Source organism: Dermacentor variabilis, chromosome 2 (genome assembly GCF_050947875.1).
Source record: "Dermacentor variabilis isolate Ectoservices chromosome 2, ASM5094787v1, whole genome shotgun sequence".
In the NCBI taxonomy this organism is placed as follows: Eukaryota; Metazoa; Arthropoda; class Arachnida; order Ixodida; family Ixodidae; genus Dermacentor; species Dermacentor variabilis.
Window position 1 is genome coordinate 822,781 of NC_134569.1, and position 24,447 is coordinate 847,227.

Sequence of the window (24,447 nt, forward strand, 5' to 3'; positions counted from 1 at the left end):
CCGGAGGTACGCTTGCGCATTCAGTGATATTTGCTATTCGTCCTACCACGCGGTGCCCGCAGGTTTAGCTGTTCAGCATTTGGGTTAAAATCGCACAACGTAAGGCGATACGGTAATATTTTTATGCTCGCGTTAGAGTAGTTGAACTCGTCATGTAAAAACTTTGTTCCGTAGATTTCGCACTCACAGCTTGCTACCAGCAGCGAAATGCCGCAAAAACGAGCGTCGGCACAGCCACGCCCGTGGCAAGGCGAACGGGCTCAAATAATGAGGTGACGTTGTGAAGTACTGAACTTGTCAGCGTTCGACGTGGTCTAGCCCAATAGAGGCATCAGTGCTGGTCAAAAAATGTTTTCTTGCCTTTAACAAGCTATGCATCCCACATGGCAAAATTATTATTTGAAAGTAAATATAATACATTACTCATTACTTTCTTATTACGCTCATTGATTTGAATTACATTACCAATTACCGCTTTCAAGAAAGCAATGGTATTACTTTACAATTGCTTCCAAAAAGTTTTCATGCACACAAGAAGCAAAAAGCAAAGTATAAAGGGACGCCAACCTTTCTTCAAGATAGCATACACTTGCTAACATTTCATGCCCTCCCCCCCATGTGCCTCCACGACCCCCCCCCCCCACCTCACGACACTACCAACGTTCTGGCGCCGTACACAGCTTACTGGTGCATATTTAACGCAATTAATAAATTACTTTAGCCATGAAATTACAGACACAAAATAATTTACATTATTAAATCACTAGACAACTAATCCATCACATAAATAACTGAAAAAGTATTTCAATTACTGTAAGTAATCAAACTGTTGTCATGTTTGCTGATATGCATGATATGCTGAAATTCATGACATCCGTGCCTTGCACTCTTTCAGGTTCTAGCAGAGCACCTTGAGAACCGAGCCCCTGATGAACCTGTTCCACTACCATCACCAACCGAGGAGTTGGAAGCAGCCAGTGTGACACAGGGAGGTAATGTTGAAGAGCTTGAAGTAGCCAAACGCGGCACTTATGTTCGTGATCGTGTATCAACACGCAAGAAACCACGGAACTTTAGACAAGCAGTGGCAAGGTACATGATATCGCGGAATTGCACCCGTGTTTACAATCTAATTAGATGTTAGTGCTTCGGCATTCTTCCAGCAGCAAGTTCCCAGTGACACTTCAGCGCATTTTTTTCTCCCGTCATTGGAACGTGCAGGTACATGAAAAGACATGTACCAGCTAAGATTTCCAATGCGCGAGAAGGTGCACACATCGTTCTTGCTGTTGGCACACTCAACATCGTCGTCGTACCCGTTGCCGCCATCATTTTCTGTATCAGCTGTCGGTGCGAACATGTACGGCGAAAATACAAGCCCTCCGAGACAGCGAGAACGTTCCATAATACGACTCAGCTGTGAAGCCAGAACAGAACAGCGCGCTACACTCTGAAACGGCGGCGCCGACCGGCGATCCCCGTGAATGACGTCAAAGCGGTCCTGACCAATCACGGGCAACAGCGGCGTTCGCGCAATGCCCTGAGGCGATGGTGCGCATTTTCTTGCAAAAACAGCCGCTTGCGTTTGTTTCTGCCCTTTTTAAATGAGATCTTCGTGTTCAGTGGACTCAAAACTGTAGAATGCCGCAGGGAACTCATTTTTTTCGAAAAGTGTTTCAGCTTCCCTTTAAGATGCCCGGAGAAGCTGCCTGAAAATACGACCACATCATCCAGGTAGATGAGACAGGTTTGCCATTTTAGGTCGGCTAGCACAGTGTCCATCATCTGCTGGAAAGTTGCCGGAGCATAGCACAACCCGAACGGAAGTACTCTGAACTCATAAAGTTTACCCAGGGTGACAAAGGCTGTTTTCTCTTGGTCGCGCTCGTCTACCTCGATCTGCCAGTACCCACTTTTCAAGTAAAGGGAGGAAAAATACTTGGCTCGCCGTAGCCGGTCGAGGGAGTCATCCATGCGCGGCAACGGATGGATGTCTTTCCTTGTGACGTCGTTCAGTTTTCTGTAATCAACATGGAAACGGAGAGTGCTGTCTTTTACCAGGACAACCGGGGACGACCATGGACTGTTTGAAGGTTGGATGACGCCATCGTCAATCATCTCCTTGATTTGTTGTTAAATTGCTTCGCGTTCTTTCTGCAAAACACGGTAAGGCTGCTGGTGAATAGGATGTGCATTGTTGTAAGTAATTATCCTGTGCTGCGTGATTGGCGTCTGACTGACCAGGGTGTCTACCAAGTTGACATTTCCAAATTCCCTGAGTTTTCCAGGTCTTCCCTGAGTGCCTTTGCAAAATTCCCTGAGCGATGCAGAACAATGTTTTATGTCGAGATGGGCTTAAACCGTATCGCCCGATGCTGTCACTCTCTAGTCATCGTCAACAGCCTGGTTAAGACCACTGCAGGGCAAAGGCCTCTCCCATACTTCTCCAACTACCCCGATCATGTACAAATTGTGGCCATGTCGTGCCTGCAAACTTCTTAATCTCATCTGCCCACCTAACTTTCTGCCGCCCCCTGCTACGCTGCTTCCCTTCCCTTGGAATCCAGTCCGTAACCCTTAATGTTCATCGGTTATCTTCCCTCCTCATTACATGCCCTGCCCATGCCCCTTACTTTCTAGTAAGCATATGAAAAAAACTTAAAGAAGAAAAAAAAAACGACTAAATCCAATTTGAATTCTAAGGAGTAGTGTTTATGTTATTCAAAAAGAGAATAGAAGGGAGGGGTTAGTAAAATGCACATCAAATAAAATGTCTACAGGAAAATTGCAAATGGAGTCGAACATTCTCAAATACGAATAAATAGGAGATGCATACAGAAGCAAATATTTTCGAATGTGAACTATTTCTATTCACTGATAGCCAGCTCAGTGGTACGAGGCCCGAACTTGGTCACAACTGAGATTCTCTCTCAACAGCTCGTAAGTCAACCGCAACTGCCCTGACATACTCTTAGCCCGCACACGAAGCCTCAGTGCCGTGTTTCACTGCTTTAAAAAGTTTATTTTGGTTTGGATGAGGGACATCTGCACCTCGGCATCAGCCAACATTGTTTTTTGAGCTCAAGCTCCCTCAAAATGGCAGCAGCACACTTCCTTTCCCACCCATTCTTCAATGCGTAGGTTCTTTCTGTTTTTGTCCTCCTTCCGCCACTCGTTCGCCCCATGGACCATTTGAAGCATATTCTTGGTCAGTTGCACAGACCCCGCCATTTTTCAAACTCCCTAGGGGCCGCAAAAACGTACAAAAAATCGGCCAGTTGGAAAAAATAATGCAAGCCATTTACTGCCCTTAAGGGCTCAAACTGCCACAGGCACATTCGAAAACGCTCTGAAGGCCTGTCAGTACAGGTATTAGGCATATCGGTGCTTGTACTGTGACAGGAAATACCGGGTGCATGCGTGTATAATTAAGAAATACATACTGTGTCCCGTAGCAATAGCTCCTTCCCATGCTTCTTATGTTTCACTGCAATACTTTTGCGTACGCTTCACCAAGCAACATTTCTGTACAGAGGCGAAGCTGACTTTTGGGAACCGGCATTATGCAGTGCACCGTGCTTTCCAAGCTTTTAAGCCAATTGTTTAAGCCAAAAAGCAAATTGCTTTTAAGCAATTTTAAGCCACCACAAAGGCGGAGTTCGTGCCATTCCTGACAGGAGATAAAAAACACGGCACGCAATAACAAGAGGCTCCATAGTGAACGTCAAAGCAGCTAGGCCTACCGTTGCTGCAGTGGTGGCTATGGCTGCCAGCGGATCTACGTGCCAGAGCACCAGTTCAAGGCGGCGAGATTATCAAAATGACAGTGGTTGTGGCTTCGATTAATGCCGTTTCGGACCTGCGGTCTTGGCAAAATTTTGGAAAATCGGATGGCGAAGAGTTCTTGCGTCCGAAATTTCAAACGTTCTGATACATTTACTCTATGAGGTACATGGTGGTGCCACGAAGCCGTCGAAATTATCGGTAATCCGGAAAGTCCGTCATTGACTGTACACTGGCAACTCCTTCAGCCGATGACAAGGCATCAATGACGATTCATTATGATTCCTGTCTGTTACTCAAGCCAGCATTACTGCGACTTTTGACCCTTTCAACAAGATTACAGCCAATTTTCCCTGACAGAGGCACGAATTCCCTGAGTTTTCCACGAGTTTTTCTAGAGTACTCAAAATCCCTGAGAATTCCCGGTTTTCCCGGTTGGTAAGACACCCTGCTGACTTTAGACGATCAAGCGAAGCAGTCCTTAAATTCACACATTTCTCATAGTGCCTACTTATTGTCCTCTGACAGCTTGTTGTTGATGTCGATATTTGTAACGCCTTCTTCATTGCTGCCGCTTTTTTCACAAGCAAAACACTCAATGACGTCCTCCAAGGCTTCAGCGTAAGTGACGGCAGTGCCACGGAAGAGTTGTCGGTGTTCATTTGTGAAGTTGGTGATCAAGACGTCAGCTTGGCCATCCCCAAGTCAATGATTCCCCAAGCCATGCTAATTCCGAGGGTAACTAGGAACAGAGACGTTGCACTCTGCGAGTACTTCGCCTTCGCATGTGGCCTCGGATGTTAGCGGAATCATTACATTAGCACGAGTTGGTATCGTGGCGCTGTCGTCTCGTGTCGTCGCTTTCTTTGCAGAGAACGATATACAGCATAGGCGAAGGTCGATGGTGGCACCAAACTCTCGAAGAAAGTCTATTCCAAATATCGATTCACAGGAGCATTCTCGGAGAACAAGGAAACTGATCACAAGCGTAGAATTTTGAATTTGTGCACGAGAAGTGCACACACCAAGTGGTTTGACGACATGTCCGCCAGCTGTCCGTACATACACCTCTGTCCAAGGGATAACAACTTTTTTTAAACTGCTTGCCAGTTTTCTGCTGATAATCGAGTAGTCGGCGCAAGTATCTATTAAAGCAGTATCATTTCGACCATCGTTCAGCACAGGTATGTCCATTGAAAAGTTGTCTCCAGCCTGAGACACCGGTGTCAAGTCCCCATCGGTCTGAGGTCGCGTCGCTTGGAGGTCTTGCCCACATCGAGTGTCAGTGGCCTCACCTCGGAATGTCGCTGACGTTAGTTTTCTAAAGGAGGGGTCGGAGATCGTCCTTGCGACATCCGACTTGTATCTCTCAAATAGAATGGTTGTGGTGACGGCGATCCCGACTGGCACCTTAATGATGGTGGCACGCGCTGTCGGCCGGTAAAATCTTCAATCTCAGGTGGCCGTTGTCCGAAACGGGGTCTGGGTGAATTACCAGGAAACCCCTGGAATCCAAGGCGGCGGTACTGGCCCTCTCGGTAGACATGACCCACTTCACCACAGTGGTAACAGAGCGGTTGTTGGTCGGGCACGCGCCATATGTCCGATTTATGTATGGTTGGTCGAACCTCTCCAAATTAAGGAACTGCCTGCGCTGACCAAAGCATGGCATACGGGGCGATGGCAGGTAGCGGTGGTGGTGCAGGGATAGGCTGCTTGACTGCGTCAACATAAGTCTCATGCTGGTATTCAATCACGGTAGGTGGTGTTGCCGGCGACGGGACGGTGCCTCTTAAAACGTCAGCGTATGTATGTTGTGTGTCGTGGTTCAGTTGAAGTTGTGAACGCCTGAAGTGGTGGAGCTGCCTGAAGTGATGCTTCGTAACATGGTATGCTGAGCGCATGCTGCATTTCATCACGCACAACGCTAGCTACTAAGTTGGCTGAAGGCTGCTGCACCTGATGCAGCTGTCGCAGCTCGTCACGGACTATCGATCGGATAATCTCGCGAAGCGACTCGACGTCAGTCGTGAGAGCTCCTAGTCAGTCCATTGGTAGCAGAGGAGCAATTCACTTGCCGATCGTACTGATGCGAGCCCTGATGCAGGGCCTTCTCCATGGTGACAGCTTCAGTGAGAAACTCTGCAACCGTTTTGGGCAGGCTACGAACGAGTCCACCAAAAAGCTACTCTTTCGCACCTCCCATAAAGTGACTCAGCTTCTTGCCTTCAGACATGGTAGGGTCGGCTCATCTGAAGAGACGCACCATGTCTTCCACGTACATAGCCAAACTCTCACTGGGTTTCTGAATGCGAGATCGGAGGGCCCCTTCTGCTCGTTCCCGGCGATCGGAGCTGGCGTAGGTGTCCAAGAGGCTGCGACAGAACTCACGCCATGATGTCAAAACACCTTCACGGTCCTGGAACTACGTGCGAGCACCATCCAAAAGGCTGAAGTAGACGTTTCGGAGCTTCGATTTGTCGTCCCATCCATTCAACTCCACTATGCGCTCAAAGTCCGCCAGCCAATCTTCTACGTCTTCAAGAAGGTCGCCATGGAAGGGACTTGGCACGCGTGATTTTTGCAGCGTGTAATGAGGAGGCACCGGAGCAGCCGTTGCAGGGTTAGTTGTGATGGTAGGTGATGTAGAATCCATACTTGCTGTCGTGGCCGTTGTCCTCGCAGGTAAAGGCCCAAACTCGGGGGCCAATCGCAGAATTCTCCGGCTGGCACGGTGTACTGGCGTGAGCTCTGGTATCTTTCTAGCGTTCCTGCTGCTAGGAGGGGTCTGTTGCATGGGTCGAGATTACCCTGCACCTCCACCAGAAAAATGTCATGTTTAATTAATAGACGACTTCTAAAAGAGGCTGTTAAAGTACGAGTCGTTGAAAGGACAGCACCGCACTGACCAAAAGATCAAAGCGCGAGCTCGTGAGCCAATCCATTCTCGTCTCCTTCTGGGAGCAAGTGGCCCAAGTGCGTGGAATTATCGCTGCTCATACTGTGACAGGAGATGCTGGGTGCACGCGTCTATAATTAAGGAATACATACTGTGTCCCGTGGCAATAGCCCCTTCCCATGGTTGGTATGCTTCACTGCATTACTTTTGCGTATGCTTCACCAAGTAACATTTCTGTACAGAGGCGAAGCTAACTTTTGGGAACCCCCCCCCCCTTATGCAACGCACCATACTTTCCAAATTTCTAAACCAATTGTGAGTACCACAGAGGTAGAGTCGGTGCCATTGCTGACAGCAGCGAATTATTTTAATGAAAAGCACCGCAGCCAACGGCAAGAAGCTTAATAGCGAACATCGAAGCAGCTAAGTATTGCGTTGCCGCAGTGGCTGCCAGCAGATCTGCATGTGAGAGCGCCGGTTCGAGGCGGCGAGGCAATCAAAATGGCAGCGATGGTGGTTTGATTAATGCCGTTTCGGACCTGCAGCCACGGCAAAACGTCCGGAAAATCGGTCGGCGAAGAGTTCTTGCGTTCGAAATTTCAGACATTCTGATACACTGACTCTATGGGGTACGTGGTGGTGCCGTGAAGTCGTCCAAATTATGGGGCATCAGGAAAGTTGGTCGATGACTGTACACTGGCAACTCCTCCAGCCGACGACAGGGCGTCAAAGACGATTCATTACGATTCCTGTCTTTTACTCGAGCCAGCATTACCGTGACTTTCGACCCTTTCAATAAAATTACAGCAAATTTTCCCTGATAGAGGCACAAATTCCCTGAGTTTTTCCAGACTACTCAAAGTCCCTGGTTATTCCCAGTCTTACCGGTTGGTAGACACCCTGATAGCTATCCCCGGGCCTCGACATCCACCCGTCGGTCGTCACTGCATGGGATCCCGTAGGTGAAGTGATTGCACAGCTCACTTTTGATCCCTTCTTTTTCTTTGGCATAAAGTTCTGGCACGAGACTGAGAAAACGTAGTCCTCGATGGGACCTTGTACTCTGGCAGTGCGGTGTGCATCAAAGACAAAAAGCCTGGTTCCTCAACCATAGAATAAGAGTGCAAGCCAGTGGCCAGGAACTGCACAACCTTTGTTGTTAACATTTTTGTGCGCTGTCATCTTTCAATGTCGGCTTGAAGTAGCTACGAGACTGAGAAAACGTAGTCCTCTATGGGACCTTGTACTCTGGCAGTGTGGTGTGCATCAAAGACAAAAAGCCTGGTTCCTCAACCATAGAATAAGAGTGCAAGCCAGTGGCCAGGAACTGCGCAACCTTTGTTGTTAACATTCTTGTGCGCTGTCATCTTTCTATGTCGGCTTGAAGTAGCTACAACTAGCAGCACTTGCATCTGCCTCGGTGGTGCCCGTTGTCTTTTTCGGGCCTGCAGGCTTTTTCTGAGCGTTCGGCAGCATGGAGCTTCTTGAACTAGTCGAACCTCGCTACAACGAAACTCTCGGGATGCACGAAAAACTTCGTTGAAGCGTAAAATTTCATTGTGGCAAAATTCGCCCCAGAACACTGTCAAATTTGACTACACGCTCACAAACATCATTTACTGTAAAAACCGGACTATAGGTTGAACCGGAATATAGGTCGATCCTCCAACTAACGAATTCTAAAAATGAAAAAAAAAAAAATCTTTTTCGATGGCAAAAGTACCGAAAGATACCCTTACCTTAAAACAAATGTGATTCAGACAGTTGCACAATAGTGACAGTATTTATTTAAATGCTGCTCGCATGTGCACCTGGCCAAGTTCTTTAACAGTATTGTGTGACCGTCGACCCACATGCTTTTCAGCACCTTATTAACGGCGCTGAGCAGCGAAACAAACGAAATATGCGCATGTGTACACATGCGCTTACTTTCGCTATTTCGCCACTCTGTGCTGCGATGATAAGGTGCTGACAAACACGCGGGTCGATGGTCGCGCGATACTGTTAAAAATTGGCCGGGTGTACAGTACACAGAAGGGCACGAAGTGTGCAAGTGCTACTCGAAATCAGAGCAACGCCTTGGATCAGAGTCGTCCGAACCAGAGTCGAATGACGAGTGCTTCTCGCTGCCCAGTCCAGAGGTGCGCACGATCTCTACCGCTTTCAAACGGATGCATTCGGCAGTCACAGGCAGCGATCTTACACGCAGCTCCTGGACGAACTCCGCCACTTGGTCTTCCAGTCCTGCGGTCCACTGCAGTCCGCCTACGAAATGACATTTTCTTTTGGTTGCTGCAAGATTTAATATGCTGCTTCTGCTTCCGCCAGTACCGAATGCTCTTTTCGGATACTCCAAATTCGCGCTGTGCCACCAGGTTTCCGTGGGCTTCCGCGTACTCAGTCGCCTTTTTCTTGAAGGCGACGGTGAATTGCAGTCGGCTTTCGCTCATTTTGAAACAAAATGTGAAAAAGCAGCCAATAACCAATATCTATTTGTGACGCTGAAAACGCAAAATGGCGGTGCTACAATGTCGTCATGCCGCGCTGCTGCTGATGGCGATGGTGGCTGTTTAGTTCATCTGCCCATTGTTGCGAGACTTCCGCAGTTTTTCTGCCAATGTATATATAGCGATAGCGGCTGTTTAGTTCATCCGCCCATTGTTGCGAGACTTCCGTAGTTTTTCTGCCAATGTATATAAGACGAGGGTCGACATTTTGCAATAGTCTTTGAAAAAAAGTTCGACCTATATTCCGGTTTTTACGGTATTTTTGGAAACTTTCGTTGTGATGAAATCTGACCCAAAACACAGTCACATTTGACTACACATTCAAAAACGTCATTCATTTCGGAAAAAAGTTGGGTCATTTTTGTCTGCCTCTGTCCTTTGGTCATCATCGTCGTGGTGCGATGTTCGCATTCGGTCAGCAGCTGCATTGCGATGTCCTGCTGTTAACAGCGCAAAATGTAGACAAGAGACGAGACAAGAAGACACCACAAGCGCTGACTTTCAACAACGTTTATTTTGAAAGAAACACGGCTTCTTATAACCATTCCCACACGTGTTGCAGTCACGTGATCGCACATAATGTGAAACATGCACTTTTTCTTTTTTGCACTCAAGATAGTGGTTGCACATGCAAAAGCTCAAGTTCTTTTTTTGTCAGTAACAAGGACGGCATGCTAATGCATTGGTCACAAAGTCTGGTAATGCCAATGCATGCAGTGGCAGCAGCATCGGCGTCGCATGAGAATTACGTAGACACGAGGCACGAGCGGCTGGCACAATCTGGCACGCGCTAGTGTTCCGAAAGGGATTAAAAGAAAAAAATGCTATACTAAGAGATCAAGTGTTGGTTTTTCCCCTCCCGCAAGAGCCAGAGACTTTACCGGCCCACGTGGTCGCTCGTCACCGCAGTTTAGTGACTGCAGACATGATACTGCCATACGCTCCTGTGGTAGAGACGACCATGGCCCAGACCAACGCTACGAAAACTCACGGCCAGAACCCTTCCGAGAAACACAGTGAGCTCTCCTGTTTGGCCCATCGCTGTCCGCCTCCCACAGTACTGGGACCAACAACCCTTGGCGTGGTTTCTTCAGGCTGAATTGCAATTTCAAGTCGCTGATATCTGCTCTCAAGCCTCAAAGTTTCATTATGGCGTTGCAGCGCTCTTGCCTGCCGCCACTGAGGAAGTAGCACATTTGTTGAACTCCCCATTGTCTACCGCCGCCTATGACGGTCTCAAGGCAGCCCTGCTACAGCGCACAGCAGCTTCACAGCGTTCTCGCATCCAGCAGCTTCTGTCTGCTGAAGAACTCGGCAACTGATGGCCTAGTCAACTTCTTCGCTGAATGAGGCAGCTGCTCGGAAACAACGCGAGATCCATCAAGGACGCACTGGTGTGCGAATTGTTTTTGCAACAACTCCCGGCTAATGTGCAGATGGTCCTGGCGACAGCCTCTACCATGGACCTTACCGGACTTGCTAATTTGGCCGACAAAGTCATGGAAGTAGCCACCCTACCATTGCAGCCCCGGCATCGTCTCCGGGTGACAGTAGAACTGCCCTGCAAACCCTCCCCTGCTCTTCAGCAGTGAAATCTCCGCTCGACTCCTTGTGTAAGCACCTGGAACACATCTGTGGAGCGGAACATCGCCGCACGTCATCTCGTCACCCACACAGCTGTAGTTCCAGCAAATCAAGACAATGGGTACCCGTAATGAAACATCAACTACAACGTCTGGCGTTTGCTACTACCACTATTGTTTTGGAAACGACGCTCGTCACTGTCGGCATCTCTGTGCTTGGCAGGAAAACAGGCTAGCCAACCTCTAACGGCGACGAGTGGTCTGGCCGAACACACAAGTCGCCTTTTCTACGTGACGGACAGAGTTACGGGACAATTTTTAGTTGACACAAGAGCTGATGTCAGCATTCTCCCCCCCTACAACTCCGACCAAAAAGCGACACCTGTGTCTTTTTGCAAGCTGTCAAGGCACCAGGATTCCAGTTTTCTCGTCAGGCTCCGTCATGCTAAACTTTGGCCTCCGACGAACGTTCCGCTGGATTTTCCTGGTTGCAGATGTCCGTCGTGCAGTCATTGGAGCAGACTTCTTGTCGACGTTCAACGGCGCCGTTTCATTGACGCCGTGACCCAGATTTCTGTTCCCGGCGTCCCATCATCAGGCACATCACCGATCCTGCCAATTTCTGCCATCTTGGACGAACCTTTCGCCACGCTCCTACGAGAGTTTCCCACTTTGACGCGCCTGCCGTTATGGACGCGACCGGTGCAACATGACGTGTGCCATCACACCATCACCTCCGGCCCACCAGTGTATTTCCGACCCTGGCATTTGTCCCCGGAGAAACCCAAGATCGCTCGCATGGAGTTTGAAAACATGCTGCAACTTGGCGTCATCCGCCCTTCCTCCAGTAATTGGGCATCACCACTTCACAGGGTGCCTAAGAAAGCAGGAGACTGGCGCCCATGTGGCGATTACCGCGCACTAAACAACATTACAGTTCCTGATCACTACCCTATACTGAACATTCAGGAATTCACGGAAGCGTTGCACGGTGCGATGATCTTTTCTAAGATTGATCTCATTTGCGCCTATCATTTCAACTACCGGTCGCTGAAAACATTCACAAGACTGCCATCCCCACACCCTTCGGTCTGTCTTTTTGAATTTCTCCGAATGCCTTTTGGCTTACGGAACGCGGGCCAATCCTTTCAGCGCTTCATCAATTCCGTCACCCGAAGCTTGCCTTTCGTTTTTGAATACATCGACGACTTTCTCATTACAAGCTTTTCCGCAGAAGAACATCTTCACCACTTGCAGTTGTTGTTTTCATGCCTTGCCGGTAAAGGAATTGTCATGAACGCCGCCAAGAGCGAATTCGGTCAACCCGAACTCGAATTCCTCGATCATATAGTCGACGCTAACAGCATTCGACCACTGCCGTCCAAGATTCGCGTCATCGAAAACATTCCCCGACCGACCACACTCACCAAGCTTTGCCAATTTTTCGAATTCGTCAATTTTTACCGCCGATTCATTTCTGATTGCGCACGACTTATGGCTCCGTTAGACACTCTGCAGTTAAATAACGTAAACAAGTGCTTCAGTGGACTGAAGAGGCCACTGACCCTTTCACAAGAGTCAAGTCTGCCCTTGCCGACGCAACACTGCTTAGACACCCAAAGCCAGATGCGTCCACTGCCATCATGACAGACGCTTCAAGCACTGCCGTTGGTGCCGTTCTGCAGCGATTCATCGACAATGCGTGGCATCCACTCGCTTTTTTTCCACATTGACGTCTGAACCTCGCCAGGAAATGGCGTCAACAACTTCGTACACTCCGGAGTCAGCGTCCCCAAAATTGGAGGACGTCCTTGCAACTCCAGATAGTACGCCCTTTGTCTGTGACACTTCTACCGACACACTTAGACCATACATTCCAGCATCCCTACACAGACGTATTCACAGACGTCTAGCGGCAGCAGCATCGGCGTCGCATGAGGGTTATGTAGACACGAACGGCTGGCATGCTCCAAAAGGGATAAAAAAATGCTATGCTAAGAGATTGAGTGTCGGTTTTTCCTCTCCCGCGAGAGCCAGAAACTTTACCGGTCTACGTGGTCGCTCGTCACCACAAGTGCAATAAAGCTGTCCATTTTTAACTGCAGCTTGCAAAAAAATTTATAATGGGCTTTTGCAAAGGTCGTTAGTAAGACGATATGCATGGGAAAGTTAAAAAAATATTGTTATGTTCATTTTGGCATTTAAAAAATAAACCAATCGCTTTATTGCACAGAATGGGCCTTTGTGAATATGCGGATGCAAAAATCTTGGCGAACTTAAGTGAAATTAATTAATTTTGGGATGACCATTAGAGGCTGTAATTGTTGTAACTCGAAAACTATGATAGCACAAAACTAATTTCAATTATGGTATCAGCATAACAAATCACACCTGCATGCCAAATTTCACCAATTTATTCCCACAAATAATAAAAAAAGTTTTCATTGCCACGTCCCCCCTTAAGTTCCTTAGAAGTTAATCAGTTTGTATTGGGTCCATATTACGTATTTTAGATTTGTACAGTTTCAAGTTTGTGATGCACGCGCAGCAAGAGTTGAATGACGACTCGCCTTCCCTTTCATCCTCTTTCAGCCCATTGCGAATAGTACATACAGTTAAACCTCGATATAATGAACTTCAATATAGCAAGATTTTTTATATAACGAGGTATTTAACTTTTCATAACATCTTGTCCATAGAACACCATGTATTTAGAACCTCAATACAGTCGAACACACTTATAACCATACCGGTTTTAACAATGTATTGGTTATAACAATGGGAAGCTGCTGCACCATCAACTTCTGTATGTTTTCCATGGTGAAATAACCCGCTTACTACAATGCCTCGATAATGCATTATTGGTTATAACGAAAAAGTCTGGCTGCTGGGTGTCCGAGTCGAAAGATAGTGAAATGCGAAATCCTTGAAAAAAAGAAAACGAGAAGTTCGAGCCGCAGCATGATGGGCCACTGCTCCAACAGCCGCCGTGCGCTCATTTTCCAGCCCTCTCGGCATGCCTCCCTCCCGTCGCCCTCCCACCCCTCCGAACACGAATGCCCATGGCTCTAAGCCGCCACACCCTCTGAAACACGAATGGACCGCGCCAACTGTGCTGTTTGCAGATTGCTCAGCGTAGTTCTACAAACAGCGTAATCACTTGGGTTTGTCTTTGTTGGTTGTGTCGAAATTGTTCATGGCCACGCAGTTTCTCAGCCTCGTTTGACCAACAGTTGGTTCTGATCATCGGCAATGCATGACGTTGCTGGGGAAAAGAAAGTGCATGCCTATAGATTTGGAAACTAAGTGCTTTTAATCGATGAGGCGATCGTCGCAAACATGTTCGCATCAGATATCGGCGGCGCCACCGCCAGCGATGACGCGGTAGGGCAGGGTGCCTCAACGTTGTCCTCACAGGAGGCCCGGCAGATGATTCAGTCCCTTCCGGGCTTTGTTCTCGCGAGGAACTTTCCGCTGCACTATGTGGAGCACCTGGATGCCTTGGAGAAGGATGTCGGCAAGCTTCACTTAAAGCATGGAAAGCTGACGGCCATAGAGTTCTCTTGTGCAAGCCAGTGAGAGGCACATGTTGAGATGCTTGTGGCGATCTTGCCTTATCGTTTCTTCCGGATTTCTCAAGCTGACAAATTACCGCGGCAGCCTTCTTGCAATTTTTATAAGGCCCCTTTTGGGACCACCAATGCGATGCCTCGGCGGTGCTCGCATATCGCTTGCCACCAGTGACCCCTCTTTGCGGTTGTTATAGCAGTGCCATTCTTTCACCGACAGCTGTGGCTTGTTAGACATGATTCTAGCGCCCAGGAAACAGTTAAACGAGTGAACACAATCAACAGTCGGATGGAGGAAGGTGCTGGGGAGGGGTACTGGCCTCCCCACTATTAGTTTTCTCACATCAGCTTTGCCATTACCCTATTTTGACTTTTTCTTGCAACCCGGTTATAAAAATTATCGGTTATTACAATGGAATTTTCGTGGCACTTGAATATTGTTATAAGTTGGTTCGACTGTGTAACCAAGTGTATTTGTATGCAATTTCAATACAACGAAATTTCACTGCCACTGCAAAGGAATGCCGAGGCAATAAACGGAAACTTCCGCCCATGCAGATAGTCAAATGATTGACTTACAAGTGGTTGCTTGCAAATGCACCTCTCAAATCATGCGCTGCGCAACAAGAGCGACTGCAGAAGTGAAGCCGCATTATGTTTCGTATAAAGTCCAAGTGCGATAAGATCCTATAGCACCCCATGTACCACGTGCTTCAGGTGCGAGAGAATGTGTGCGAGGGTGAGACAAGAAAGATGGTGGCTTCACAAGTGCCACCTACCCACGCGAGCATAAAGAGGGAGAGGGGAGCAAGTTCGCGGTAACGCGATGAAGTGCACGCAAGGGGGTGGAGGGGCCATGCTAATGGCACGCGTCTTGGCGGTGGCTGCGCATGGCTGTAAGCGCGGCTGAGTGCATATGCAACCACACACCATGCTTTTAAAGTGGTGCATGTACAAAGAGTGGACGTGCTGAGACGGCGTGGCATCATATCCCCTCCCAGTCTTTCTGGTGTTTAGTGCATGGGAAGCAACCCCATTTGAGCTCAGAAAGCACATCAAAGAGCACTATAGTGTGCACTCACCTTGAATACATGAAAGGCTTCAAATTGAATGTTGCGGCTCTTTTCCTTGAGCATGTTCATCATGAGCTTCAGGTTTTCTGGATTGCTGATGTAGCGTGTCATAATGCTGAAGTTGTGCCTATCCAGCAGGAGCTCACCTAGAAGCTGTAACCAAACAGAACATTGGTGTCAAATGTTAGGAATGAAACGTAGGTCAGTTGGTTAGAGCACTGCACAGGCTGGAGCCAACCTAAAAGCCCGGGCCCGACCAGGCCATCTGAAGCATCTTTTGGCGGGCCCGAGCCGTGCTCGGGCTTGAAGCCACGAGCCGGACTCGGGTCTGCTCATTAAAGGGCCTAAGTGGTGCCTTCGAGCACACACGAACATTATTCGTTGCATGCCTTGTCCAAGGTATTCTGTGCCAAGCTGAAGTGATATGTGCAAAGAACTGGCTCTTAGTATACGTTGCCAAAGAAAATAGAAAACAGCTGAAGTCTTAATTTTTTTCTTTCCCACAAAAACGAGCATTGTTTTCACGTAAGGAAAAAATAAATTATACAAAAAACTGTTCTTCAACTCATTTCCCTGTTACTGCATTTGCAATTGCACTGTTGAACTATCGATACTATTATACAGTCGAATCTCGTTAATTCAAACTTCCTGTTCATTGGAACTGATGCTGTGGTCCTGTCAAACTTATGTGTTTTCCAATGGGCGAAAACGCCCTGTAAATCGAATGTACAAGCATTTGCAATGGTTAATTTGAACGTACGGGGCTAAGACAATGCTTTCAGCAGCACGCCAGCATTGCATTGACCCTACCATAGAGGAAAAGCTTAGGAGAGACCCCTCAACTCAGCACGTGAGGTCCCGTATAAAGTCCAAGGGCGATAACACCGTTGCCGCACGCATTACGCCGTATGTGCGAGTGAAAGCTTGCGAGGACAGCCGACAAGTGTGGCTTAATCTTGCCGGCGCGAAAGAGATGGAGCTTGGAGGAAGTGCGCCGCCTTCCGTCGCATGACAGGCACACAACATTGCACAGCACCGGAGGGGGCGTGGGGTTCTACCGCACGGTTGCATGGCCGTATCTTGAGAGCAATCTGCGTGGGGGGCAGCGTCTAGGTGCGTCAGCGGCTCGTAGCTTTGTGTTCTCGGCACTCACTTTTCATTGAAGCGATAGACAGCATGAATGTCACTTTGCTCGCTGCTGCTGCCACATTTCCTCATACCAGCATTTTGAAAGCGAGTTTCCACAGTCATCGAGTGAGTTGTGTTCATGTTTGCTTGTGTGCGCATCACACCATGCTTGTTATATTAGTTTACAAGTTTATACGGCCAATAAAACTACTATCTTTGCTTCGTATAGCTGTGCAATAATTTGCTATTGCAATCAATGCTTTGACGTTCGAGCGAAACTGCGACATTATTTTTTACAATGACGTGCATAAACCAAGACGTCCCGATGGAACGGTTGCCGGAGACAGCGCGCCACATCCGATTCTGCAGAACGAGACGGACCTTGAATACAAGGACACGAAGGCGACTCCCAGTACCTCATTCTCCTTATCGTTTGCATGTAACGACACCGCAACAGAAGAGTGAACACTAAGATGTTTATGATCAGTGGCAACGACTTCGTCATCTTCGTAAGACATGACACATCAAGAATGCAGGATGAAGACCATAAACACATCGCCGATCTCTCAGCAGACGAAAGAAAAAGCACGTGAGCACGCAGATGGAAGCAGCGAGGGAGGCAAAGTCCAGCCTCTGCAACTCTGCCGTGGCAGTTAGGTGGCAGTAAGGGAGCTTAGGTGGCAGAGATAATTAGCGCCATCCAGGAAGCTGGTGGGAAAGCTAAATCCGCTTCCGCCCCGCCCCTCTTTGCAACTGCGCTCCCCTCACCCAGCCTCTCAACTCCCTCACCTTAGATAGTCGCCACGCGCGCTCACCTCTGCACCAGCTTAGCCATTTCACTGAAGTTTCGTTTTCTGCTGTTATCGGGAAGCAAGCGCTGGCCGGCACGGGTGGTTTCGTGGTCCTTGCTCGCTGTATGCTTGCATGACACAATATTTCACAACTCGCACCGTTCGTGTATCGTGCTACGGTGCAGGAGCACTTCAAAGTAAAAGTCCTCCTTTTACTTCGAACAAATTTTCGAGTCCCTTCGAGTACGAATTATCGAGATTATCGAGACTAACACAAGGGGTCTTTCTTGACTTGTGCTTTATTTTATGCTGTATGCTTGTGAATTCGCATGTTTGTGTGTACATATTATATATAAATATATATATTTACTAAATGCCTAGGACCAAATAGTACGATCAAGATAAATGCATGCGCACCAGCAGAAGAATAATAGCGCAGGCAATGGGCCAGATCCCCGATGTTCGCGTGGGAGAAACAAAGGTTTTGATATTTTATTGCTTATAAACTGCAGTTGATTAGACGCCGAGAAGGTAAGGCTGACGCATATGGTACAACCTGTAAGTAAAAAAGAAAAAAAAAATCTTGATTCTAATGTGCCCTCGAGTGTAACACGAACCCGTCTTCCATGACCAAAAAAGAAAAAAAGGAAAAAAAAAAAAAACACCCGCGACTGTAACACACACTTGTTTGCTGTGACCTAAAGAAAGAAAAGTTTACAGTACCACGCACCTCATTCTTTCATACAGAAATAAAACTTTCTCTCATTTGGAAAAAAACGAAGATTTACTTCCAATGCAGTAAAGTTGCAATAAATAAAAAAAAAGTCGCAGTTTCGCCCGAAAGGCAAAGCATAGATTACAATAGCAAATTAGCAGACAGCCATACCAAAAGTAAGGATAGTAGCTTTATCAGCCGTATAAACTTTTAAACATTCGCTTACTAGCTAAATTAACAAGCATGGTGTCAGGCGCACACAAGCAAACATGAATGTTTCCCTCAATGTCTGCGGAAACTCTTTATCAAAATGCTGGAGCGAGGAAGTGCGGTAGCAGGAGTGAGGGAATTGACTTTTGTGCGGCCTCTCGCTATAAAATACAGGAAATTATCAGTCATAACAGTCGCAGTACAGCCCTCTGGGCTGTTCTCTTTTCGAAAATAGTCCTGTTAGGATTATCATAATTAGACGAAGGCATTTCGCTCTCGCGAGCAGCATTCCTTGGGATAGTTACTCAGGCGAGTTTCCCACGCTAAGGCGCTAAGCGTGCGGCGCTCGCCTCACGCCTGCTTAAGCTTTTCCTAGTCTCTAGAGCCGCTCGAGTTCCCTCTCATCGACGGCCGGCCATTTTTTCAAGAAAGTATGCCTTCCAGTCACTGAGAATCAGCAAAAATCGACCATCGCGGACAACATCAGGCTCTTTCCACGTAAGTACGAGGCTCTGGACAGGAGCTATGCCGCTTCAAAGTAACCTGGGGCCTGGCGGACCAACTGACTGAGCCACCTCTCCGGCCAACATCCAGCGGTCGCGAGTTCAAATCCCCAATTTTCTTCCTTTTCTCTTCCTTAATTTTTGTCTCTTTTCTTCTAGTTTACCATTATAACAGGCAATTACATATCTTCGCCACGACCGTCCACACGGGGACCCTCTTAAAATGGCCACTAGCGTGCAGGTTATAAACTACCTGGTTTCTCCAGTTGAGTGCCATGTGTGCGGTTTAACCGAGCTCAGATTGGTCGGCCTTGACTGATCGAAGAAGGCACCACTGTAGGTTAAATGAGGCATACAACTCCCGTCTCCCTAGTGCTTAGGCTCGCTGCGTTCCCAGAAAAACTACGAGGTCAATTACCTCCCCCTGTCCCCCATTCCCTTCTTCTCGATAGTTCTACTATAATAACTGTCCAAAGCTGTAGAAAGCATGAAGACACCACTGAGAGCCGTCAAGGTCGCCTGCTTTGTGCAAATCTCAGCGCGGTTGTGCGATTAACGTTCTGAATAGCCACCTGGGAACGCTCGCGTTCGGACGACAAGAGACAAGCCGACATGACGAGCGGATCATACGACACTTGGGGCCTCTTGGTAAGTGCTGAAAAACTTTTCCCTTTTTATTTTTACGCACAAGTGTTAAGCGCTGTTCAAATTTAACAAAAATGTATCGTGTACCTAGGTGCGCTCAAGTCCGCGTGCATGCGCAAGATGCAGGAAACAAGAGGCTAGGGCAACCGAGAATTGACACTATGTTGTGCAACCTATACCGATCAGTAAAAATCAGCAAAGAGAGGACAAATTAGCGGATCTCTTTCGCATGTAAGGCCCTCTGGGCCGTACTTGTCGGCGACAAGGTAGACTAGCCGCCTGCGGCATTATCTTACTGAGCTATGTCTTATGCTTGGTTGCGGTAGTCGGAAGTTCAAATCCGCCTCCTTATTTCTTTTCCTTCTTTTTTAAACGATGGTGTATCTGCGAATGACATCCCCCAGTGCACTACATCTGCAGGCTTGGAGTGGCGTCTGACACTGGCGAAGATTCCGAGAGCGAGTGGGGCTATACTAATCCAGGTACAACCAAACTAGGAAGGCCCGCTAAGCTTGAACAAAGACACTCCCTCACCAGAACAGGAACTGGCCTCCCTGGTGCAGTATTCGGCTACAACCTCCCTAATGAAATGATCTCAATGAAATGGCCCTCAGTCCCCAGTGGCTGCGGAGCACCTGACCAAGGCGGCGGCCGACTTGCAACGCAGCAGAGGGTGCTAAGAATATCTGGGTCCAGACAGGCCGCCAATGGAAACTGACCCCTGCAACGTTTAACACCCAAACCCTCTCAAGTGAGGCAAGCTTAGCAGGACTCTTCGAAGAACTATCAGACATTTGTTGGGATATTATCGGCCTTAGTGAGATTAGAAGACCTGGTGATGCTTACACATTGCTGATTAACGGCCATGTCCTCTGCTGTAGAGGTCTCCCAGATAAGAAACAATACGGGGTAGGATTCCTAATCCACAAAGACATAGCAGGAAACATTGACGAATTCTACAGCATCAACGAGAGGGTAGCAGTAGTCGTAATCAAACTCAATAAAAGGTATAGATTAAAGATAGTACAAACCTACGCTCCAATGTCCAGTCACGACAATGAGGAAGTAGATCAGTTTTATGAAGATGTTGAACTAGCGATGAGGAAAGTGCAAGCGCGGTATACAGTAGTAATGGGGGACTTAAATGCAAAAGTGGGAAAAAAGCAGGCAGGTGAACAGGCAATTGGCAACTACAGTGTCGATTCTAGAAACGCTAGAGGTGAGATGCTGGCAGCATTCGCAGAAAGGAATGAGCTGAGAATAATGAACACTTTTTTCAGGAAACGCAGCAGAAAATGGAGCTGGAAAAGCCCAAATGGTGAAACAAGAAATGAAATTGATTTCATACTTTCTGCCGATCCCAGCATAGTGCAGGATGTTCAAGTAATAGGTAGGGTAAAATGTAGTGATCATAGGTTAGTAAGGGCCAGGATCCACCTCAATTTAAGCAGAGAAACAGTAAAATTGGTCAAGAAAGAACAGGTCAACTTAGAGGCAGTAAGGGTAAAAGCAGACACATTTAGGCTGGTACTTGCAAACAAATATGCAGCCTTAGAACAGAGAGATGATGATGATGAAGACATAGAGGTAATGAATGAAACCGTAACGAGGCTGGCTTCAGAGGCAGCAATTGAAGTGGGAGGCAAGGCACCAAGGCAACCAGTAGGCAAGCTCTCCCAAATAACGAATGACCTAATAAAGAAATGACAAAGAATGAAAGTGTCCAACTTAAGAGATAAGATAGAATTCGGGAACTGTCAAAACTGATCAACAAGGTGAAAATAAGTAATGTTTGAAGTTATAATGTGAGAAAAACTGAAAAAGCCGTAAAAAAATGGACGCAGCCTGAAATCAGTGAGAAGGAAACTTTGCATAGGACAAACCAAGATCTATGCACTAAAAGATAAGCAGGGTAATATCATCAGCAATCTCGAAGATATAGTAAAAGCAGCAGAAGAATTCTATACTGATGTTTACAGTACCCAGACGACTCAGGAGCGCTCTATTCAACACAATAATGAACAGTAAACAGAAACTCCTCTTATAACAAGAGATGAGGCCAGAAAGGCGTTGCAAGGCATGAAATGGGGAAAAGCGGCAGGAGAGGATGGAATAACAGTCGATTTAATCAAAGATGGAGGAGACATAATCAGTGGCGTAGCAACAGGGGGGGCCGGGGGGCCGTGGGCCCCGGGTGCAAGGGGCCAGTGAGGGGGTGGGGGGGGGTGTCATACATCTGAAGACACCTCTCTTTCCGCCGGCTACACCCGGCGAGTGGGGTGACAGAAGGCCTATGGGCCCCGGGTGCCAGACGACCTAGCTACGCCCCTGGACATAATGCTAGAAAAACTGGCAGCTCTCTATATGAAGTGTCTATAGACTGCAAGGGTCCCAGAAAACTGGAAGAATGCAAACATTATACTAATCCACAAAAAGGGCGACGTTAAAGAACTAAAAAGTTATAGGCCCATTAGCTTACTCCCAGTATTATATAAAATATTTACCAAAATAATCTACAATAGAATAAGTGTGCTGTCCCGTGTCCATTTCAAGTTTCCCGCCCGGGCGCCGCCTTCGTCTGCGAACATTGGACTCCTCTCCCCTCCCTTCTTCTTCCTTCTCCCCGTGCGCCGTCACTCTCGTTTCCTCCCTCTCGGATTGCATTGTTTACGCGACCGGCGCCTCTTTTGTTCTTTCGCGCTGCACGACTGTGGCAGCACCGCGTTTTTACGAGTATGTAAATGCACAGGATAAAGTTTTAATTTTCTTGGTGTTTGCGACTCGTTAACTATCTGAGGAGTGGCCGCAGCCCCAACGCGTGCCACGGAATCAGAACAGTAAAAACGCGATGAACGCCGAGTCGGCATCTCACGCGCGTCTCCAAAGCGCCTAGGCTTAGGCGGCTCGGCTCGCTGGCTCCGCGCTGCGAAGCTCCGTTTTCGCCTCGCAGCCACACACGGCATGGCGTCGCAAGACCGCAAGTCGCCCGCTGCTCAAGTGAGTCCGGACCAATCTCGTCTCGCATGCTCTGAGAAAATGGCAAGCTCTGTGCAGTCACGGCATTCGTCGCGCTCAGCCCGTTCGGAGCGTTCGACCGCCTCGACAACGCCAAGCATGCTCGCCGCCAGAGCAAGAGCGGAGGCCGCCGCGGCGCGAGTGCAGGCTTCTCTTATGAAGAAAGAAGCCGCGGTGAAACTGGAAAAGGCCAAACTCGAAGAACAAGAGAAAAATGCGGCCGCGGAGATCGAACGCAAGAAAGTCGAGCTAGACACCGAGTTACATGTGTTGCAGTTGGATAGAGAAGCGGCCGCCGCGGAAGCACAAGCAGAGATCCTGGAGGCTGCCGTAGATCAGCACGGCGGGGAGCATCACATCTGTCGGACTGTGGAGGAGGCATCCGAAGACCGCGCTCAACGTACCTTTGACTACGTGCTTGACCAGGCTCACGTGCGCATTGGCCCGCGCCAGCAATCGCAGCGGCATGACGGCGGAGAGCATTACGTCTTTCAGAACGTTGATGAAGCAGCTGAAGACCACGCTCCATGCACTCCTAGCGCTCACAACCAAGGAATCGCCCAGAACGTTGCTCGTCAGCAGGGAGATGAAGCTAACGCCCCAGAACTGACCGCCATGGCAAAGTATCTGATTCGACGCGACCTTGTGAGTACTTCACTTACGAAGTTTGACGACTGCCCTGAGAACTACCGGGCGTGGAAATCTACATTCAAGGGAATGACACGGACTCTCGAGGTTACGGCAAGCGAAGAACTTGATCTTCTCGTGAAATGGCTTGGTGCCGAGTCGTCGAGCTATGCAAAGCGGCTGCGTTCCGTGCACGTCGACTGCCCCGAAGCCGGGTTAGATGTAGTTTGGGAAAGACTTGAGGAATGCTATGGTCGTCCGGAAATTATAGAAGAGGCCATCTTCAGGAGAATCGCAAGTTTCCCCAGACTGTCCGACAAGGACACCGAGAAACTGAGAGAGCTGGGAGACCTGCTTCTTGAAGTTGAGGCTGCAAAATGTGACCCTCAGCTGACTGGGCTTTCCTATCTGGACACGGCAAGAGGGGTAAACCCCATCGTAGAAAAACTGCCGCAGCGCTTGCAAGACATGTGGATAGCGAAAGGATCGAAGTACAAACGAGATCATCGGGTCGCCTTTCCCCCTTTTTCGTTCTTTGCCAGCTTTATCAGGGACCAAGCGAAAACGAGAAATGATCCTAGCTTCAAACTCAACACTGCAAGTGGCACCCCTTCAAGGCTCCCAAGAGCAGACAGATGGGCTGCGAATGACGGCACGAGAAGAACGCCCATCTCAGTGCAACTGACAAACGTGGAAGCAAGCACTGACCATCCGCCCTCAAACGCACCAAAGTGGCATGATACAACCAAGTATTGTCCTCTGCACAGGAAGCCTCACCCCCTCCGGAAGTGTCGTACTTTCCGAGAAAAACCGCTGGATGAACGAAAATCTCTGCTGAAAAATTATGGAATATGCTTCAGGTGCTGCGCTTCAACAGACCACTTTGCAAGAGACTGTAAAACAGTTCTCAAATGTGACGATTGTGGTAGCGAGAGGCATGCCACAGCACTTCATGCCGGAAATGTCAACCATAAGTCTCCTGCAGCTCATCACGACTCTGAAGATGTAGGTCGAGACCAAGATTCCGCACTTGAAGTGTCATCAAAGTGTACGGAGGTCTGCGGTCAAAGCGGCGGTGGCAAATCCTGCTCTAAGATCTGCTTGGTGAAAGTTAGTCACCCGACTCAGCCTCACAACACTGAAAAAATGTATGCCATCTTAGACGACCAGAGCAACAGGTCCCTTGCAAGAACAGAGTTCTTCGACATTTTCGGGCTCAATGGTGACAGTTCCCCCTACACTCTAAGGACATGTGCTGGAACTGCAGAGGCGATAGGAAGAAGAGCATCCGGCTTTCTCATTGAGGACATTCATGGCTCCGTGAAGCTACCCTTGCCAACGCTCATCGAGTGCAACGAGATGCCTAACAACAAGAACGAGATTCCAACACCGGAAGTGG

At 48.3% G+C, this 24,447-nt stretch overlaps 1 protein-coding gene across 4 annotated transcripts in view; it reads right to left on the reverse strand.

Moving 5' to 3' along the window:
- Nucleotides 1-24,447, reverse strand: part of Mo25 (calcium binding protein Mo25) — a 171,359-nt gene that overhangs the window by 23,193 nt on the left and 123,719 nt on the right. For all 4 annotated transcript variants that reach the window (XM_075679520.1, XM_075679522.1, XM_075679521.1 and 1 more), the window contains one exon: nt 15,424-15,567. In XM_075679520.1, coding sequence (XP_075535635.1) covers nt 15,424-15,567 — 144 coding nt within the window. The remainder of the gene's footprint in view (nt 1-15,423; nt 15,568-24,447) is intronic.